The 21,344-nt window shown below is 38.5% G+C and overlaps 1 protein-coding gene across 6 annotated transcripts in view; it reads left to right on the top strand.

Moving 5' to 3' along the window:
- The window catches only part of ANO3 (anoctamin 3), a 231,268-nt gene that overhangs the window by 111,732 nt on the left and 98,192 nt on the right, over positions 1-21,344 (top strand). Inside the window, exon 1 of one of the 6 annotated variants that reach the window (XM_035328336.1) lies at positions 12,110-12,155. The exons of the other annotated variants lie outside the window; for them this stretch is intronic. Coding sequence (XP_035184227.1) covers positions 12,110-12,155 — 46 coding nt within the window. Of the gene's footprint in view, positions 1-12,109; positions 12,156-21,344 lie in introns of those variants that run through there. 6 annotated transcript variants of the gene reach the window in all.

Genomic DNA, 21,344 nt, shown 5'->3' with positions numbered 1-21,344 from the left:
AAGTTTCCTTTCCAACCTCCACCATTCTGAGATCCTGTGGTGATCCTCAGCTAAGGTTTAACATGAGAACTTGTGAGTTACTAATATATTTAGTCTACTAAAGGGTTTCTTTAGTTTTTAGATGACTAAGAAGCCTGACTATGAGTTATACTTTGAAATTATCCTAAATTAGTTCAGGATACTTATTAATAGGCTTGCTTATTTTATTCGGCTTTTCATTGTCATCATATACTGGTTTTCTGCACAGTTTTCATACTGAGAACAGCAATTAAAATGGAATGAGCTAATAGAAATAAATAATTATGTGGTGCTTAAAAAATAAATAAGACTTGTACCTTGTAGAAGCAGTGCCTGCTTGCTTGGCGATGTGGACAAGCGCCACAAGTGCAAGTCATGTGAACCACCAGGTTTCTCACAAGATGAAATGAACCAAAAATGCTACTTTTTTTCTGAAAAGACACTATTCATTTTATTTGAAAAGTTATACAACTACTCTGTACCTGAGCACCTATCAGAAGAAATCAATGTCACTGTGGCTTGCAGACTTGTGACACTTTAGTGATTTTATTTTATTCTTATTTATTTTATCGTTTACCCTTAATGGCGCAATTTGGTGAGATTTGGAACTTATTGCTCCTCTTTAGATCACACAGGACTTCCCTAGACCTCTCTGATGCTGCTGTGTCTCTCCCAGGGGTGTCAGTCGGTCAGGCAAATAGCCGCCATCCTGCATCACTTTGGATGAGTGAGCTGCTGCTCTTGGAGGATCTGAGCACGTCCGATATTCTCATGGTCATCTAAAAGCAGAGAAAGGAGCTGTGCTTGGTGCCTACTGTTGCTGTCATCTAGTTTATAGATAATCTCATAGAAATCTTTCATTTCAGATCTAGTGGACATCCATAGATATTCACGGTCAGAATTTTTATCTAGATGGAAAACAAGATATTTTTTTTAGCAGGATGGAATGAAAAGGCAAGGGACTTGATGAAAGCTGCTGTTCAGTGAAAGAGGAAGAGAAAGGCCTTGAAAAGAAATCTTCCTTAGAAAATAAAACTTAGAAAAGCATTTTTACAAGTGCTAAATTCTGTCTGAGGTTAACAATCTCCACTCAAGTCCTGCAGTTGATTAATTTCCTTGAGAGTAGCCTTGGGCTGGTCTGAAAGTCTTGTAATAAAAAGAAAATTAACATCTTTGGTATGGGTCGTTAATGATTAGTACAATTGGTAAAAGTATTAGGCATGTGAATTCTTAACTAAATACTTCATAAAGTACCAGGAAAAAGAAAAGAGAAAACTGGAAAAAGAGAAACAGCTGAAATCTAGGTATTTTTTAAGATGAAGAATATGGTATCTATTTCTCATGGAAATGGACAGGCTAAGTAGTACAGAGGATACTTTTTCAAAACAGATGTTTTTTAATGCAGCGGTTTTCTTTTGTTCAGTTCTTTATCTTACACGCAGACGTGCCAGCATGTCACATAAGTTTTAAAATTCAACCTGAAAAAAAGAGCACTCGGGCTGGTCTTCAGTCTCTCTCTTTTTCTTTTTCTTTTTTTCAGCGTAAAGCAATTAATTCAAAAATACAGAAATCATTAGGTAAAAACAAAAGGCAATGGAAGAAATAGAAATGTGATGCTTGTCCGTGAATTGGGAGGGGAGGGAAGATGGCTGTTGCAGTTCAGAGTACATCAGTGGGAACAATAAGATAAAGGCTGTGCTGTGGATTTTTTTATATTTTTTTTTAGTTTTACTGTAGAAAAAAAAATCAGAAATAACACTTGCTTTATTTTCTAACTTCTAGCTGTGAACAGTTCTGCTGTTCATGCTGAGGCTCCCAGAAGACATGGATTTTAAGGCATGAACTTCAAGTGCTATGCAGAGGTGGAATAATTAGGATATCATTATTTTAATTTTCTTTCTGGTTTTGATAATTATTCACTTGTTTCTACTGCCAGTCACTTTCTTTTTACTGGAATTTTTAATAAGCTGACTTTAAAGCTGCGTTAGTGTGACTGTTTAGAAGAGTTGATAATGTTTCGAGAATATTCTGGTCCCCTGAAAATGTGGTCTTAGCGTGGCAGAGTCACCATTTTGGACATTCCTGGCCAGTTCTGGTGGTGGAGTTACCAGCTGATGAACAGGTAACCAAAAAACATGAAGTGACAGAAGGATTCCAAGGAAACTTCACTTCATGTCTGGTCAACTGGGAAACTCTCTCAAGAAAGTATTTAATGAATTGAAGCTGTAAGATAGAGCGAAAGAGAGAGGGTTTGTCTCCTAAGTGATCAGGTAATCTAATTTTATAAACCTGCAGGTGTTGGAAAAAATACCACGTAATACCAGAGAGCAGAACATATAGTGAAGATCCAAACAAAAATGAATGGCTTTACGCTGTCTGTTGGTGCCTGAAATGGTGGGTGTTAGAAATGGTGGGAATGACAGTGTGCGCCCCACCAAGGACAAGAAGAACTTATTGCTAGACTTCCCTACCACATTGATATTTGTTTTTGTGTTGTTCATAATTAGGTCCTTCCTTGTGACCGAAGTATGGTTAAAGCTTTGGTAGCAGCCTCTTTCTGTTGAATACAAGGAACTATTTCTTCCTCTGCACTCATCTGTGGAGCCTTGTGTAACACTGGCGCCTACACAGCCCATTTCTGTGTAGTTAGGAGATTTTAGTTCATTTCCAGAACACTTGTTAAGCTGCCAAATATACATTTCTATTTTCTATGTTGTGTACATATAATCATACCTCAGAAAAACTATCTACAAAAAGATGCTAGCCTCTTCAACCATCACTTGTACGTTAATTATGTGAGCATTAATACACTGTGAGGAAGGAAATCATGTCAGCTCAATTCAAACCAGTAGCAGTTTTCTCCAAAATGTTTCATAGATTGCATCAATAATATCTCCAAAAAGTATACTTTCAAGAAAAATATATTTTAGTTTAGAGATTTTAGCCTTTAACTTCTTAGTTTTAGCTTTACTAGTGTATCTTGCTCTTCTTCTGTTCACTTAAAATTCACTGTTTTCAGGGTTAGCAAAGGGAGAGGAATAAAATTCCTTTTGCATGTTCTGTCGTTGCTACTTCGCTCATTCATTTTTACTCCCTGTGTTTATGAGATGATAATTTCTTAAAGTTTCTCCCAGAAAAGTGTGTATTAGTGTAGTTTTGGTTGTGTGCTTTCTTTTCCATTTTTTCGTTTAATTTTTGTATTCATTTCTTGTAACAATATAGCTTCTGTAAACACGTTTTCATTACTGATTCTGTTGAATTTTCATTTTATATTTGATAAACGAGTGCTGAAGTAATCTTAAAAAATGTAGCCTAGAAATTGTCCATAACTGTTGGATGAAAACACGTTTTATGTTAAACAGTAAATGTTGAGTTAGTAATCGTGTTATGTTTTTTAAATGCATACTAAAACGAGTCAGAAAGCAGATGCAAATCTGCATTGCTGTTGTTGCAAGCTCTCTTGCAAGTCATTCTGGATGTTGCTGGACAAGTGAATATGCAGTTGCAAGTGAGCAGGTCATTATATATTGCTACAATCTCAGTGTACTGATTAATCACTCTTTTTTTGTTTTCATCTTTTCCTAATAATCCACTAATCTGGGCATCCAATAGGTACATACTCTACCACACTGCTATACAGAAGCCAACGCAGACAGAACTATTGATGGCTCCTGTCCAAGAGACCACAAAGAGAGAGAGAAGATCCCATGCATGCTGGTTATATCCATGGGAATATTTTTTTTTCCCAGTGCAGGAAAAATCGCTACTTGTAAGAGCAGGAAAGTGGTACTTTTTAAATATATGCCTCATGAAGAGCTATTCTGTCAGGAAAGCATTGACTTGCAATCCTTCTCCTATTTTTCTGTGGTGGACGGCTCTCAGTTTAATGCAAATCTGCCGTGTAAACCTTTGATAAAGTAGTGCCAAGGGATTAGGCTTTGCATGAATTTTGGGTTATGAAAAAGGGTCAATACTAGGAAATGGGACAACTGCTTAAGGAATAGAACTGTTTCTCAGTCTCATAGTTGTAGATGCTGAATAAATACATGGCACAAAGTCAATTTTCTACAAGTAACATTTTTCCCATGCAGGAGGTTATGTGAAAACTCAGTCTGATAACGGGAAAGGGACTGTCTTAAAGTGCAGCATTGTCTCTCTTCTGCAGTGAGATTTTGCACAGAGCTGTCATCTTGCTGTGTTGGGAAGCTGTTGCTTCGTTGAGACTAGATGCAGCTGGAGCATTGCACATATAACTGTAACTGCAGAGTTCAGGCAACTTTATATGTAGCCAAGTTCTCCAAAATGGACATCAATATTTTTATTAAAAAGTGCAGGAGGAACAGCACTTCTCAAAAGTCCATGTGGGCAAATCTAAGGACTCGGAATTTCTATTTTTTCAGATTTTACAAATCTTTATGTTTTTGGCAGAACTCTAAAATAAGAAGCTATTATTTCATAAGAAGTTATTAACTACCACAAGGTTAAAAATTATATGCCTACCTTTAAAATAACTTTGCATAAATACTACAAAACTGTAGACAGATATTTCATAGCACCATAGAATGGTTTGGGTTGGAAGGGTCCTTAAAGATGATCTAATTCCAACTTCGCTGCCACGAGACACGCTCCACTAGACCAGGTTGCTCAACTTGAACAGTAGAATATCCCTAACAAGTCTTGTGAACATAAAGAGTTCAGTGGGACCATCTGCCATATTACTTTGCAGTATTACTCTTACAGAAACAGAAGGTAGAGCTTTTTATTTTAATCGGTGTAATTTTCAGTAACAGACGCTTTGAATTTGATGGTGGTCTGACTAGCAAAGGTAATTTCCTTACAGGAAACTCTTTGCAAGTTGTTGTGATCATACCAAAGGACATCTCAACCCCTTTACAACTTCTCTTTTTTGTGTTTTTTTTTTTTTTTTTTTTTTCTTTCCCTGTTAGTTTGCAGAACTCAGGACACTGCTCTTAATCTGTAGTTGTTGACGTTCTGTTGCGCCTTCTGTTGTCATATTTTAAACGTTCGGTTTCACTTCGAATATATACATAATCTATATAAATCTCATCTTCTGCTGCAATTGTTCTACTTGTTTAACCCCTTCTGCGTCCCCCCTCCTTTTTTTTTCCCTGATGAAAAGCTTCTGGAATTGAGTAAGAATTTGGGTCGGAAGGTACCTCTGGAGGCACCTATTCTAAAACTCTGCTCCTAGCAGCCCAGCTTCAAAGCTAGGTCACGTTGCTCAAAACCTTATCCAGTCAGGTTTTGAAGATCCCCAGTTCCAGAGCCCTTTTTGTCTTGGTGTTTCACTACTTGCACAGTGAAGAATAATTTCCTCATGCCTGTTGGAAACTTTCCATGCTGCACCTTGTGGCCTCTTGTCCTTTTGCTGGGCATCTATGTCTCTCTCTTTTTAGGTGATGGACTTACCTGCAAATAGCGGAGTGGACCTGCAGTTAGCTTGTCTCTCAGGCTTCTCTTTTGCCGAAGTAGCTCACCCTTAATTTCTCAGGGCTCACTGCTGACTGCAGTTATAGAAGTTTAGAAGAGTTATACTCTTCTAAAAATAATAAAGGGATTTATGTATTACTTTAAGTTTTATTTTTCAGATAAATTAGATGATATTTATTTCCATTCTCATTGATACTTGTTGTGTTTCAGTAACAAATCCAGCAAGAATGTATTCAAAATGTAAGTGAGTGATAAAGTGTTTCTAGGGATAGTGTGAAAAGGTTTTCCATCAGCAGAATGTAATTTCCTTAGTATCTGGAAACAGCATTTGAAGTCAAAAGCTGTAAGACTGTGGAGAAAGACAGCTGGAATCACTGCAGCAGAAATGTTTAGCCTTTTGGCTTTCCCGCAAGTACCGAGTAAGATTAGTTTTTATTTAAATTTAATTTAATCAGATTTATCAGATTTAATCAGATACAGTACATTTAATCAGATACAGTACTGTAGTATTAATTCAGTAGCAGGGCAGAAAATACATTTGGTGAACTTGATTCATTTGTGAAGTTTTGGATTTCTTTTTACGGTATAAGTGGAAGAGTAGTTGACATTGAAAGCTATTTTTCTCTTTATATACCACTCATTACATTTCAAATAAGAGCAATTATTTTGCCTTATTATGTACATCTGCTGAGGAAAAAAAGACAAAACAGTAGTATTGACATTTCACATTCTGTTCTAAAATGCCTTCCTATTTCTTTTGCAATTTCACCTGAACAAATTTAAATGCAGAACAGCGAGTGCAGCTGCATGGCTTTTGGTTAAAGCCAAGGAAGAATACAGAAATGTTACAGTATTAAAGGAATGATCTATTGAATTAGTTCACAATAAACATTTTTGTAAGATGGGGATTCTTCCCCATGGTTATGGCAGTCAAACTCTAAAACACTTTAAAACAATGAATACACGAAGGATATTCACGAGACTCCTGTCTTGCTTTGGTCTTTCCCTCATAAAATAACTTTTTATTTTTTTTTCCATGCCTTTTCTCTGTTGTCCTTTAGGTGAGGAAAACTCACCAAAAATGTCTTATATGCGTTAAAAATTAGCATTCCTTCAAACCAATTGTCTGATTTTTATTTTTTTCCTAGTTGATTTTGGCTTATTGGTATGTAGCCCTCCTTATCCCTTCATGATAAGAATTTCATTTGCATCAGTTTATTCGAGACAGTAGAAATTACTTGAAACTCTTACAACTTAAACCCTCGAATCATTATGTATCTGCATCTCTCCCTTCACTGTTTGGAAGTCGAGTCAAATCTTCACAGTGTTAAAAGAAGCTTGGGGTTAGCAAATCATTCATATGATTTCAAGTGTGAGAGTATTTTCTTTCTACTAGCTTATTTCATGGCATGGTTGTTTCAGAAAAAAAAATAGAAAAAATAAGCATTTGTTGTCTTACATTTCATCACTCCTGACAAATTTTATGAATGTAATTCTAAACATTAGTTCTGGAAAATGTGTGTCAAAATGCGAGAAAATTTTAGGCAGATTAGATTTTTAACTTGTTTATGAGAGGGAACTGCTTTCTTGCCTGAGACTCTGATTATCAGAAACACTTTTTGACAAAGATCCCTAAATTCACAGATACTCCTTACAGAAATCTTCTTTATAGGTTACCTCCAGGATATAGAAATCCCTGTTCCTTACCCCAGTAATTCCATTTTTATAGTTCTGCATGCCCAGCTCCCATTATTTATTTATTTATTTGCTTCCACATCAACTTACTTATGTTGAAATAGTACAGAAATTCCTCGCATAGTGACAAAGGTTTAATTTTCCTAGGAATTAAGTGCCTTGCTCCAGTAACAAAGTCTGTGTGCTCATGTCTACACCATACTATGTAACATGGCTTTTTTATTTATTTGAGAACCAGTTATTGGTCAGCCTGGAATTTTGTGAGTGGAATACTGAACTTAAGGGTTTCATCTGGTACCTTAAATAAGTAGATCATTACTCGCACAGAGTATGTGATGATATTAATTTTAACATCAAGACTAAGAGCACAGTGAGGCAAGATTTGCAGTGGGAGAGAGATCTTTTATTAGCTAGTATAATTAAAAAAGTTAGACAAGCTTCTAAGCATGTAAGCACTTTTTAGTCTTAAATAAAAGCTGCAAACTTCAAATTTAAATAATAAAAAAAAAAAGTTGTGAGATGGGTAACGTATTAAACAGTGTCCACTATCTTGTCTTTCAGAAAGTCTAATTGATTTAACTGAATTTTAAATTGATCATGGGCTTCTTGCTCTTTGATAACTCTTAGGCCACTGTGGTTACGAATTTTATGCTGTGATATTAGAAGGCTGTGGGCATGCACTTGTGTCTTATAGGGAAGCTTAATGTTAATGAACATGATTTTCAAAATCTTGAATACTTGTCTGTTAACTTTGAGCACACCAGTAGTCCTCTCAAATAATGGGTGGCTCTGTGTGTTAAGTTGAGGCTATGGTGCATTGCACTGTAGTAGTTAAGAAGGTAAATGCTAACATAAAAGCTAGGTTGAAACGTTTTCGGGTTGCCTGTCTCTGTTTCTATGTATGAAATCAAACAATTGAGGGTTAATAGAAGTATTGAGTTATGTATTGAATAGTTTCAAAGTACATTTTGCTTTCAGAATACCTTCCACTAAATTTTATGCAACTCCAGCTGCAGTATCTGCTGAGAGCTGCTTTTTAAACAGTCAGAAACTATTTTTTGATGCATATTTGAATTTAATATCTGAATTTTTCTGCCTTGCCCAGACCATCTTCTCTTTCTTTTATTAAACATGATTTTTTTCCTTCTTCTGCATACCATCATCCTCTTTACGTTTCACAAATGAGTGCTTTCTCTATTGCCAAACATTCTAACAAACAGATAAACAATGTAGTAGCATCATCTATGATTAATTTCTTCTTTTAGCATTAGATGACTAGCAACAGAGGAAGAGGATATTTCCTGAAGCATTTTATACAGAGTAAAGTTCCAGCCATTTTGCTGTGTTCTCATCTTCTTGTAAACTAATTCTCTTTGATGTGACCACAGTATATTGTTTAAAAATATGTTCAGTTCAAAAACCGGGCTAAGCAGGAGGTCAGACTAAAATCTTTTTCTAAGAATGAACCTAAAATCTGTCTCACTCTGAAAGGGTAATGCAATATGCATGATAGGTTCTGCAGGATGCTTCGTTTGTGGTTACAGTCTAGTACAAAGATCAGCTCAGTCTTTGTAGCTAGATCCTGTTCTCTGTGTTCAGTGGAAGAGCTTTATGTAGAAAGACCTTTTGTCAGCTAAACTAATTTCTTGTGTGTGCGCAATGTTTCAACTTTCTGTGAGATGCAGTGGATATTATGAGATGTGACAAAATAGTGGTTAAAATGTATTTGCGTTTGGGTTTGATATAGAGAAATAGAAATTATGTTCCAGCTGAGCAATTTTGCCATTTCATAAAGTTAAAAAACATTCATAAAATGCATTATTCTTGAGTTCTTAAAAGACATAATTCATGAAAGGAAAAAATATCTTAAAGTAATACAGAAATCTAAAGTAGGTGCATAGATGAATAGAGAAAACTTGCATAGTTCTGTACAGTTGGCTTAATTGTGTTTGTTGAAAGGATATCATTTTCTTTTTAAATCGCAGGCTTGAAAAGAGCACTGGTAATTGTTTTTCAGATACTTAACCTTTAGAGTTTTTAAGTGCTTTAGTAATGATCTCAACTTTTCCCCTGTAATTTTGGAAAATTATAAAATTACAGATATTTAAAATAGCTCTGTACACCTCCACAGCATGTCTCAAGACACATTGAGCTGTCTTACGTGGGCCTGATGTTCAGGTAGGTGACTCGAGATTGGTACAGAGGTTGCTGAAGGAGGCTAAAGAAAGCCAACTAATTAACAGGCTTTTCATTGTATCTTGCTCTAAGAAGCCTTTGTGACATGCTAAATCTCGTCAGTCACTGAAAGCTAGCAGGGAGCTACACCACAGTTGGCAAAGAAAAAAAATCTTTAGTTCTGCAGCATCACCAGCTGTGGTGACTTGCAGGGGAACAAGAGTTGCACGGAGACGAAATCCATGTTCATCATGTGCTGGTAGCTCATTTCTGGCCTATAAGCAACAGAATCACATCTCAGTTTGTGTGCTCAAACATGTGAGGACATACGCTGAACTTCACTTTCACAGAGGCAAACTGGCTCCTGAGGTTAAGGGCAGTTTTCTGTTCTAGGTGTCGCAACCTGTCAGTTCTTCTGGGTCTTGTATTGGCTTGCTGTGTGACTATTGGTCAGCCTTTGTGTGACACTTTCTGTAACTTCAGGCATGTAGACATCCATTTCTGTACCTTATCTGAAGGCATTTAGGAGAAATTTGTGCAACTCTGGTTCTAAACAGTGCTATGTCATACTTGGGTCTTACTGGTTCTGTCACCAGTGTTCACTTCATACAACATTTAAAGTTCCCATTTTAAAAAGTTCTGGAGTTACACTAGATTTTCACGTGAATGAGTAGACCTATATAACAAGCAAATTCAGAAATTATTGTCCTAGAAACATGTCTGAGCTTACCTCTTCATCTACAGATTCCTGTAGGGAGCGGAGGCTGCAGGCATCTTCAGTTTAGAACCAAGGCAGTCTTGGCTGGCTGAAGTTCCTCAGCAGAACTTGCCTGCAGAGTAAGTGTTCCCAGCGTTCTGCTGTGCCGTGCTTTTCAGTGATGAGGTGACTGTGGAAAAGCTGTCTCTTTTAATTGCAGACATTCTTAATTAGGAGAAATAGAGATTGTTTTCATGACGTAGTTAATTGGTGTAGCCATTACTAATGACAGATGTTAAGATTTCTCAGGGCTTTGTATTCTTCATGTTAACCTTACCAGGAGTGTTTTTAAAGTAGTAGTAAAATACATGTGCTTTTTCTGCAAAATCTTTTTTACACTTAGTAATAACAGTAAAGCATTTCAGATAACCATGCGACATTGAAAAAGTATCACCATAGCAGCAGAAAAGCAAACTGTCAATATACAGTGCGCTTAAAGAAGAAAAACAGTAGGAAGTTAAAAACACGTTGGCCTGAATTCCTTCAAGACTGAGCTAAGTTATTTATCTACAGCATAGCTATTGCATACATAGACATGGTTTCAGCTTCCGACCAGTGCATACGCTCTGGGATCCAAAGGATGTCATTCTACGGAGTCTCTGCTTGGGGCGCATGGGATCGGGTGCTGCAACTCAGTCCATCTGATGCGTCTTCCTGGTTTTTTAGGCAGAAGAAATGGATGCTAACAGATATCTGCAACAAGTTACTGAAGCAAAGTTGTTACTTTTATAATAAAATAAATGTGTGAATGCATCTTTGACACAGTCAGTCTCAAGAGAGAGATAATTCAGAACCTGGGGATCTGAAATATTTAGAAATGCAACTTCTAAATACTTGAAGCAATTGGGTCACTGATGCAGTATGTGATACAACTCAAGAAATCGTTTAAAACAGTTTTGCTTTTATTCTATCTTCTAGATGCAAACAGGAAATATGCCAAGTGTGGTTAGGAAAGGATGTAAAAATTTTCTCTTATTATGGGAAGAAAAATATGGCAAGTAACTGGAAGACATTCACACCGCCAGTCCTTCCTTGTCACATTTTATGGTAGAAATAAGACTCAAAAATAGTTTTATTTTCTAACCAGTAACAGTTAAATATAGTGATGGGATGCCTCTTGAGGGTTAAAGAAAATAAATCCACAATATTGTCATTCATCTTGTGCCAAAGACAATGGTTTTGTGCAAAGAAAAGATAGCACCAGCAAGCTATGAAAACCTTGTAAAATGAGCCATTGAAAGCTTGAATTGTCTACTGGCTTAAGCAACTCAGAACATGAAATTTGTATTGGGCAGTATTACTGGTATTACTATTAGTTGGTGCATAGTCACAGTTCCAGTAACACAAAGCAAATTGCTCTGGGTGAAACTCCCTCGGAACAGAAAGGAGCTGTGGGAGCAGCACTTCCACCATACAGACCGCATTCAAAGGGGAGGCGAAGAGCAACGAACCGAAGTTGCCAGTGTAAAATGCAGATGGCTAGTAGGGCAGCTAATGTAATACCAGTGGTCAGTGGGGTTTAAAGGCATCAAGACAGCATTAAAAAAATCCACTACAAATGAAATAAAGTGAATAAGATGCTGCCATAAGGGAAAGAGCCCTTATTTGTTACAGACTGAGATCGTGAAGGGCTACGCAAGTCAAAATAGTAAATATTTCTGTGTTTGGAATGAAGCAGAGTACAAACATCACTGTGATGCCGTGTGAGGAATAGAAAGTTTAGCTTTTGTAACAACGGATGGTGTTCGCAAGCTGTTCAGAGACTTTACAGGCAGCCAGCTTGGATCATTTAGACTCAGGAATTTTGTCATGTGTCTAGGCAACGTGTGCGGATGCGCATTTGCTCTTTCTCTATACTCTAAACCAGTGGGATGCAAAACAGCTTCAGTCTGAAATCTAGACAGATACATTGCAGTTGTGGTGAGTCTCTGCCTTGCCTTTTGCAGTACTGAATGTTTTGGGCTACTTGTTAGGCTACCAACAGAAGGTACTCCCTTTTGTGGCAGAGTCCTGATGTGCACGACCTGCAGGCGGAGCTACCCGGGCTGCGGGATTGGAGGTACGGTGCGTTGGTTCAGCAGCGGGGTTGTGGGAAACGCTGTTTGGAGAGGGACTTAGTGAAAATAGCCGCGTTGGATGGGAAGAAAAAAATAGTTGTGTGAGCTACACAGGGTTCTAAATATGCAAATAAATGCTGGAATTATTTTTTGTTTCTGCACCATGAGCTGGGGAGCTGGTAGGGTACACCACTTGGAGTTATGCGGCAGTAACTAGTTGCCTCGATTGAAACTAAGGTGGCATCTAATCTTGCGCTTTCACGTTATTGTTTGAAATTTCTCCCGTGTTTACAAGATGGATTTTCTACCTGGGTACTCGGATATGGTCTAGTTAATGAAGCGTTTGTTATAGATGCAAGTGGTGCCGACTGGAGAGTGGTCTGCTCTGGCTGGGTGCACGTCGAACCTGCTGAGAAGTGGTGCCTCCGGCTGTGCCGTCCTTCAGGGATCAGCGTAACCTAACAGAGGGAATTCAGGAACTTGCAAGTCAAAGGGACTTAGAAAATATGGTTTAAATATTTTGAAACTGCGGCTTCATACTGGATGAGGCATTTAATAATGGGTAAGGCCATGGATCGGTCTATGTTAATCAGCTCCCTGCCTAACTGCTTTTCTGGGCTGGTCTGTACAGAGGTGATCGAGTCGCTTCATGTTCCAAGGGCTGTTGGCTTCCCACTGCCCTCTGCCTGCGCTTCCTTTGCACTCCACCTTTTGAAGTAACATCCATCTTTTCTGTTCTAGTGTTAAGGAATGGAAGATGAGTTTTTTAAGTGTGTAGACAGCTCTTTTGGTATGTTGTTCAGACATATTTAGTCCTATACTAATGCAACTTAACAGGAATTTCAGGTCAAGAAAACCATGATGCAGTAACATATATTTCAGTATCTTTCTACCTGCTTGGCATAATTAAAATAAGTGTAAGCAATGCGTACCATTGCATAGCATCAATCTGAAACACAGCCTTAGGAAAGAACTCTCCAACCAGAATTTCTTAGATTTAATCTTTGCTGAACGCTGACTTAGTGGATGCCTGCCAGAATAGCAAAGCATATGTTCAAAAGCCTGGCAAGACTTGAAGAGCTCTGGCAATACTGTGCCACGCGTACTCTGTAGCTAATTCAGCAATGTGCTATTAAAAACAAACGGTATGCCTCAGTTTGCACGGATAAATTTTCCAAATATATAACTGATATCAGTCAAGTCCTCTGTAGATTCATTCTTTAGTAAATAAAATGGATTAGTGAAAACGTGTACCTGGAATGTAGAAGAAATTCTTCTGATTGGAGGAATCAAAACACTTTGCACTTGGAGTCAAAAACCTATTTCTCTTCCTGAAGTGCTGAAGATTGTAACTTGTTATCCAAAATTTATAAAGCTATTTTTGATTTTGAGCATTATGAAATGCCTATGCTACTTAGATATCAGCAAACCAGTGTCCAAACACAGTATAGTATTTAAAAATAAAACCAGGAGCAGTCTAATAGCGCTCTGTTTTACACGCTTGTGAAACCCAACGTTACCACTCCTGTTGTGCAGGAGGGCTGTGCCGGGGTTTTAGTCGCGAGCTCAGAGAAGGGTACGGAGCAGTGCTCTGTGTGTTTCCTGCTTTATCACCTTTTTATTTTATGGTATGGGTGATCGTCACAGCTCCCCAGTGTAGACGATGAATTTCAAAACGAGAGATATTACGACAGTGCTTAAGGGATCGTGTCTATTTTCTGTCTGTTGGATGTGAGAGTGTGGGGCTGTTCCTTGCAAAGTGATGGAAAAGCTTCCATATTTTGCCACGGGCTCGTATTTTAAGTTACTGCTGCAGTTGTGCAGCCTTTCCTCCCTTCTCTGCGACGATAACCAAGCAGCTATCTTCACGTGCTCCTCAGGTTAATTGTCAGAGCGCTACCTTGCATGGCATGGTTGAAGTGAGAGAAGAGAAAGCTGTAGAGCTCAAACTGTGAGCAGAAGCGTTAAGTTCTTCCTTGTAGCGGTTCCTTGTCAGTGTTGAGACCTTGTCAGGAGCTCGAAGCTGTCTGCCTGTTTGCATTCCTTACGGTAGGCACAGCAAGTTCACCACGATGCTGGCTGCAGAGCTCCAAAGTGCCTGGCTAGCTCTCTGGTCTTATGGCTGGCTGGTAGAAATCCAGGTTATGCTACCCAGTCAGGGCTTAAGGGACTTCCTAAAGAAGGGTAGTGTCAATGGTTTTACTTTTTATTATTATTATTATTATTCCAATGTAATCCAAGGGGCTCTCTGACTGATTTAATAGATCTTGTTTTAAAAACAAAAGGTGGCTGAGACTTTTCCTAGATTCCAAACACTGGGAGATTAATGTGTATGTGGTGTATAAGACCAAATGCAGGTTGCAATCATTCACATTTCTTGTAAAAGTCTGATTCTAATCTAAAGGACTTTAATGAAATACGGAAGTACTGTATCCCCAAACCAGGTAATAGTAATAAGAATCATTTGTAATAAGAATCATTTATAATACCCCATTTGCATCCCATACGTGACATATTTTATCCAATTTCTTCCAGAAACAATGTACCAGCAAAGTAGGAATTGCCAATGATTTAGCTCTGAGAGCCATCTAATACCACATCTGTTTCAGATTTATCTTACTTTACTCAGGAGCATGCCTGGCATACCAAGTAGTCTCACCCAGCCATCAGGCAGCAGTCACTGCTTTAAATCTAAGCACATAAAAGTCTTCATAGGAGGGCAGCTATAATCATTTGTACAGGTAGTAAGGAATCTGAACAGAATTGCTTCACTCCAAGCTGCAGGAAAATACGAAAGGAGAACAAGTTACATAATAGTGGCCATATCTCAGAGCAAAGCAAAAGTCTCCTTAGGGATGATATTAATGTTTAAGAGAATAAGAACAGACTTTAAAGATATTACGGCAGAGTGCCAAACACCAGCTCCCATTGTCTTTCTCAAAAGCATGTGCCCACACAGCTGCAGGTACTGACCTGTCTTGGAAACAAAAGAACTTGAAAAATACATGCATAATTGATTTTAAAAGCCATCCACAATGTACGTCCTTTCCTCATGGAAACAGAGATGTTAGGGAGTAAATGGGATAAAAGGATATTTTCAAATTTAAACCAGGCATTTCTCCGTTTCTAGTATTCAGCTGAGCATTCTCTTCCTTGTCCTATCAGCACAAACAAAGCCGGTGTAATGGTACTGGAAATCACTGCGCTTGGAACTCACGAAGAAGAAGAAACGATCACTTAAATAACTCTGTGTGTTGGCTTCACTTGTGATTGTACTTTCTCCCAGTGGCAGAAATACCTATAATAATGTAGTCTTTACCCTCTGTGCTAATATCTGAAGAGAGTTGGATGTTGAGACTTCCTCAGATTTTGATTTCTTTTTCCTTGTCCTTTTCTTACCTCAAACTAACGTATTCATGTTGTCATGCCTTCAGTGTGCATTTGACTGAGAAGGCAGTGGGTTTGGACTGCAAACATAACCGCTGTCTGGCACCTTGCTTGTGATTTGCAGAAATTCTCAGAAAATGAGCAGGACTCAGACTGTGAAAGGTCATCACTCTCTGAAGCACTTAAGTATTCCTTTTTTGTAGGAATTGATTTGGAATCTCTCTCGGTGGTCCACAGTATTGATTGAGTAGCCCACATACTCCAGAAAAATGCAGCCAACTTGTGGCAGAAGGTTTTGGTTTCTGTCTGTGTGGGGGTTTTACTGGAATAGCCTGCTTCATGCAACATCATCTTTATTACTGTAGGCATCAATATTTCTCTCCTGTCACCATATTGAAAGCTCTGATAGTACAGAAGTCATGCTCAAATGGACGCATAAATTTTGCACACCCATAAGTATTTTCTGGTAGACATTTATTGTCTCAGTCTGTGCCATTAAATGATTAACAGTCAAAGGGAACAGAAATACGGCTCATGGTGATGGCTTATGGACGTTCTTGCTTTGGGAGAGTAAAAGTATCTGCTGGAGCTTTAAATCCCAGGAGAGTGAAAAATGGGAACGTGATCGCATCGCCACGGCTGCTTCATTACACAGCCAAGTGGCTTTAGGGGGACAGGCGGTGAGCCAGGCAGCAAGCATCAGGTTTGGTATCGAATGCAGTGCTGGCATGCTTCAGGTGTTGCAGTGGGGAAGCAGCCTCCAGCAGAGGGGCAGAACCTGCCTGAGCAGGGGTTCAGACCAGCCAGCCTCCAGAGCTCCCTGCCAACCTCGTGGGTGATTCAGACCAGTGGGAGTAGGGGCTTCTGAAAAACGTACAGCTGCTTTCACTTCAGGCAGACTAGGATCTTCCTGGTGCAGGGTGACATAAGCGTGCACGAATTAATAGTTATCTATTTCTAAAATTGATGGTATAGCTTTTAACACAATTAAAAAGGGCAGCACAAGTAATAACAAGCATGGATAGATGAATAGTGAAAAATCCAGCAGTTTTCTCTGTTTCTCAAATGGGAATTATGTTACTAAGTGTATGCTCTAGTCATCTTTATCAGGTTTTACCTCTAAATATTTTATAAAGGATATTGCAGATCGCCTTTCTCCTGCATGGCACTTAAATTCTAAATTATCGTATGATAAATTGTTGTGCATCTAGGCTTGAAAATCACTAATTCCAATTAGAACTAAATTCAAACATCTTCTGTTAAGATAACAATCATAATTTCAGGAGACAAAATTGACAGCTTTAAGTGCACGTGCCTTCAGCAACAACAACAAAGAAGCAGTACACGACTGTGGGAGTAGGGTTGCAGTGTGTCAGTCGTGCTGTCTGCTGGAGCATCCTGCCTCTTTTTTAAACCGTGAGCTTGAGCCCACCTGTACGCAGAGAACAGAACGGTGCGGGATGAGTCAAATTTAATACTGATTTTGGTGAGCGCACAACTGAATTCATGGTGACCTCTGTTTGTCCATAGTGAACACTTTTCAGTGTGTATAGACTTTGAATCAGTTTTTCATAAAGGAGGACCACAACATTTCTCCATTTGTCAGGGATTGTCTATCAAGCTGGTGACAACCAGCAAGAAACCTAGTTTTTCTTATCCTGAACCCTTACTCATCCCCCCCATGAGTAATGGGTAATATTATTTCATCTTAACTGTTCATTTAAAGTATTGAGTGATTGCAGTATCATTGAGTGCTTTAGTTCTCCCTTAACAGATTTGGATCAATTTTCTTTAATTGAGTTTATTCTTGATATACTCGAGAAATTTTACTTCACCAAATAAATCATGGTGATTCCTAGTCTTGGCTCTGTATGTTTTGTGTATTTTTATTAAGTATTCATTACTGTGACAGTACTTAGAGGCGTTTTGAAAAGCATATGATCATATAAACGCATATTATAAGTCTACACAAAGAGCTTTTAAGCCATTAGTGCCACGGTTGTAGATAAGTACTTAGGGATTCTTATATCCAGGGATTATCTGACTGCCTCACATGATGAGCTATTAAATCCTCATGTGAAATTTAGTACATTCTTTTTGGTGATTACGGATCAGCTTATCACTGAGTTTAGCAGCAGACTCATTTGTCATCTTTGAAAGTCGATGAGAACTGGTAAGTTAAGCGATCGGGAAGACTGGCTGATCCTCAGCTGTGGAAGCACACAACAAAACTGAACAAGGAACACACCCCACGCCACCCCTGAAACTTCCATCATACGCTAGATTTGGTCCAGAAGATTGGTCCACAGCTTACTTCTGAAAGAGTTAAAGCCTGTAGCATATTTTTTGTTGTGGAGAAAAAGCCTGTGAGGCTGTGAAATCCTAATGGAACTGTTGTAAGAACTAGGCCATCTGTAGGAAAGGTTTCTGCTTGTATCAAGCCTTTAAATGCACCGTGTGAGCACATCTTCAGTTTCTCCACTCCTTTATATTTCTCCAAGCATATCAGCTAATGTCTTTCTTGTAGTTTGGGTACCAGAGGCTGGAGAAGAACTTTCCCAAATCATCCGTTGAAGGCAACTTTAAAATAATATATTGACTTTAGATTAAAAAGCCAGGTAAAAGGAAACTAGAAGATGTGATTTCGATGTGTTGAATGCAACTAAGGCTTAACATCAGGTGCAGTCTTAAAATCGTACAAAAGTTGATAGGGAACTCACTATGAACATGAATTGTAAATAGCTGAAACTTTTCATGTTGTATTTAACCTAATGTTAACTCTTACTTATTCAGTTATTACTGGAACCATTACGAACTGCCAGAAGGTAAGTGGGCTCTGCGGCCTCCGTTGCAGGTATCGGATGGACATCCTGCCACGTTCAATCAGCTCTCCTGCAGTTGACCGGAAGAAGAACTTGAAAACTCAGAGGAGCATCATCCAAACGCTCCTGGATGGTGCTCAAGTGTGGGGCACTGCCAGCACACCTAGGCAGACAAGCCTAAAGCAGCTTCCCTTTGCGTTTGAGTTCACAGGGGACCTGTTAACAGACGTGAAATGCCATCATTCTATCACAGCACAGGGCTGGAAGGGTCCCCAGGATATCACCAGGATGTTCCTCATCCATAAGCTGTGATTCCTTTATTATTTCTGGTATATTATTTCAACCTATTCTAAACAAGAATGATTAAAAAAAGGGGAAGAGGGCTGGTTAAAAAAATTATGCACTGTATTTTAGGGCTAGTAATCTTGCCTGTTAACAAGTTTTTCCTAGTATGGAGCTTGGTTTTCTTGTGACTTAAGCTCACTACTGTTTTTCCTAAGCACTGTGGGCCGGGAGAACAATTGATGGCTCTCTTAAATGCATAAGCTTATGCGCTTGAAGACTATTATCGTGTCTTTCATCTATTGACTAAGCAACCCATTTGTTCAATACTTCTTCACTGGTCATGTGTGCTCACTCTAATTCCATCTCATATCTTGCTTTGTAGACTAAGTGATCCATTTTTCCTTTCTTAAAAGAAATGCTAAGTATTTCAGTAAGTTTCTAGTGTCATACGTTATTAATGAGAAAGCCTGTACATATACATATATCTGAGCTTTGTTCAGAGTAGTGGCCAGCTGCTTTTGAATCCAAGCAATGACACTTTTGCATAATCTCTGAAATCAGAATTGCATAAAAAGTATAATCAAAATCTTTACAAAATCAGGGTAAGAGGTTATACAGTATGCTTCCCTTATATCCACAAGACCTGTTACTCTATTTCAGAAATAAAAATAGGGCAGAAATTATTCAGAAATATAGGGCAGAATTATTCAGAATATATTTATAAAAATAGGGCAGAATTATTCAGAAATAAAAATATGACTTGTCCCTGAGATACACATACTGGTGTCCACGTGACTTGCTGGGTTCCTTCTGGTCAGTGGCATGCAACCGACCATCCACAGATCCTTGCCGTCTGAAGGGGTTAGGAAAATAATGTAAGCAAGATCTCTCAGAGAATTATATTCTTTTTGTCACGAGTGTTTGTATTTGTGATAATTCCAGAGGTTTTTAACCAGAATTCCTTTTTCAGTCTGTTTCACTGCAGTCATGTGCCGTGTTTTTTGTTTTTTTGTTTGTTTTTCCCCCTCTTCTCCTTCCACCTGCCCCACTCCACCCCCAGTAATTTTCCTGGATTCCAGCAGTGTGCTTTTAGTTGCTTATCAGAGTTCCCTCGTGCGTGTATCAATAAAGCTGGACAAAAAGACCAGGCTGCAGCATGCCTGAATTAGCGGCGTACAAGGTTAAAAAGGTGGAGGGTAGAATGGATGAAGTACATAGCTGTGGAATAAACTACTTAATATATACTAGAGATTTTCAGGAGTTTATGCTTTGACCAAATGTGGGTGTAATTTTTTTTCCACACTTCAAAAGCAAGGCTCTTGCAAATTCATATATCCCCTTCCTAAAGCACGTGGGCAAGATACCGATTCAGTGAAAATGTCAGAAAAATTCTATTTAACATTAGCAAATATGTTTTTCCCAACACTTCTGAAACAGATAAAGCAGTTTTTTGGTTGCATCACTCCCCCTCCCCCCAGATGTTGTCAAGATGGATGCACTTAGTCAAATTTTTATGAAACTTCTAAATGTAAAGTGTTGGTTGTTAATCTATAGGAGTTTTTAGGCATCATTTTCATTGGTGCCTTTTTTGTAATTTGTCTCACGTAGGTATATTTTCCCCTGATTTTCTAACACCATTACTGTTATTTAGTGCAAGGAGAGGAACATCTACATAACAAAGAGAGGAGGATGAGAAGATTTCACATCAGAAGCAGAATTCTTCCTTCTGCTATTTCCAGTAGCACAACTCGCACCAGAGTTGTCTTTGCTTTCTGCAACACGGAGAGCTGCGGGCATGTGGGTGGTGTGGGATGATTTGGCACCATCTCAGGAAAGAGTTTGTGCCCTTAAGGGTCCACTTGTCACAATAAAGCTTAGATTTTTGGAGCGGCCTGTAAGGTCCTGTTCAGTAAAGAATACCTATCTGAACTGCAGAATATGAATAATGCATTTAAAATCTGTTTGCGTTTTGTTGCATGTAATCGTGTCAGTGAGCATCTTTTGGTTTATGTAACTAGATGCTGACCCTCAGGTCCTCACTACTGTGTTTGCATCATAACCGCACACCTGGTGGTACAGCAAAGAGCCCGGGCACATTGAGTTCCCACAGTTTGACAATGTTTGTAAGTGGGTAGAGCTGTGCTTAAATGGAATCACATCGCAGAGCTCTTCACCGGTTGTGTTCTGTGAGCAGCGCTCTTGCCATTATCGTCACGTCTCCGGACACATGAGGAGAAATAGATAAGGTACAGCAGCTCCTCCCTGGTGACAAGTTATTAGGCTGATGCACCCTACAGAAAACACATAGATCCTTTCGTCTGCATGGGTAGTATAAACAACAGACCAGTGTTAAGGTGCTAGATGAGATCCTTATCTTTTTCTATTATCTGACAGATGACAAAAAGTAAAAATTAAGAGAAATGTGCTTTAGAACAGTAACAGGGTAACTTACAGACAGGAGTGGAAAAGTGTGAGCTCTGTGATTGTATTAGCATAGTGTTCAGATGAGAAATTCTAGTTTTAATGTCTTTAAAAAATAATGTGTCATTGTTCATGTTTACCAGGTTAACCTTTTGTTCAAGAATATTGACTTATTGTCTCTTAAAAATCTATTTAAATCATGTGTTTATTTGGAATATCATTTAAATTGTAATCAGATGGAAGAATGTCTTAGTAATTCTATTGCAACAAGAAAAA

Source organism: Oxyura jamaicensis, chromosome 5 (assembly GCF_011077185.1).
Source record: "Oxyura jamaicensis isolate SHBP4307 breed ruddy duck chromosome 5, BPBGC_Ojam_1.0, whole genome shotgun sequence".
Classification (NCBI taxonomy): domain Eukaryota; kingdom Metazoa; phylum Chordata; class Aves; order Anseriformes; family Anatidae; genus Oxyura; species Oxyura jamaicensis.
The sequence above is the reverse complement of the archived record's forward strand: the minus strand, read 5'-3'. Positions and strand labels throughout refer to the sequence as shown.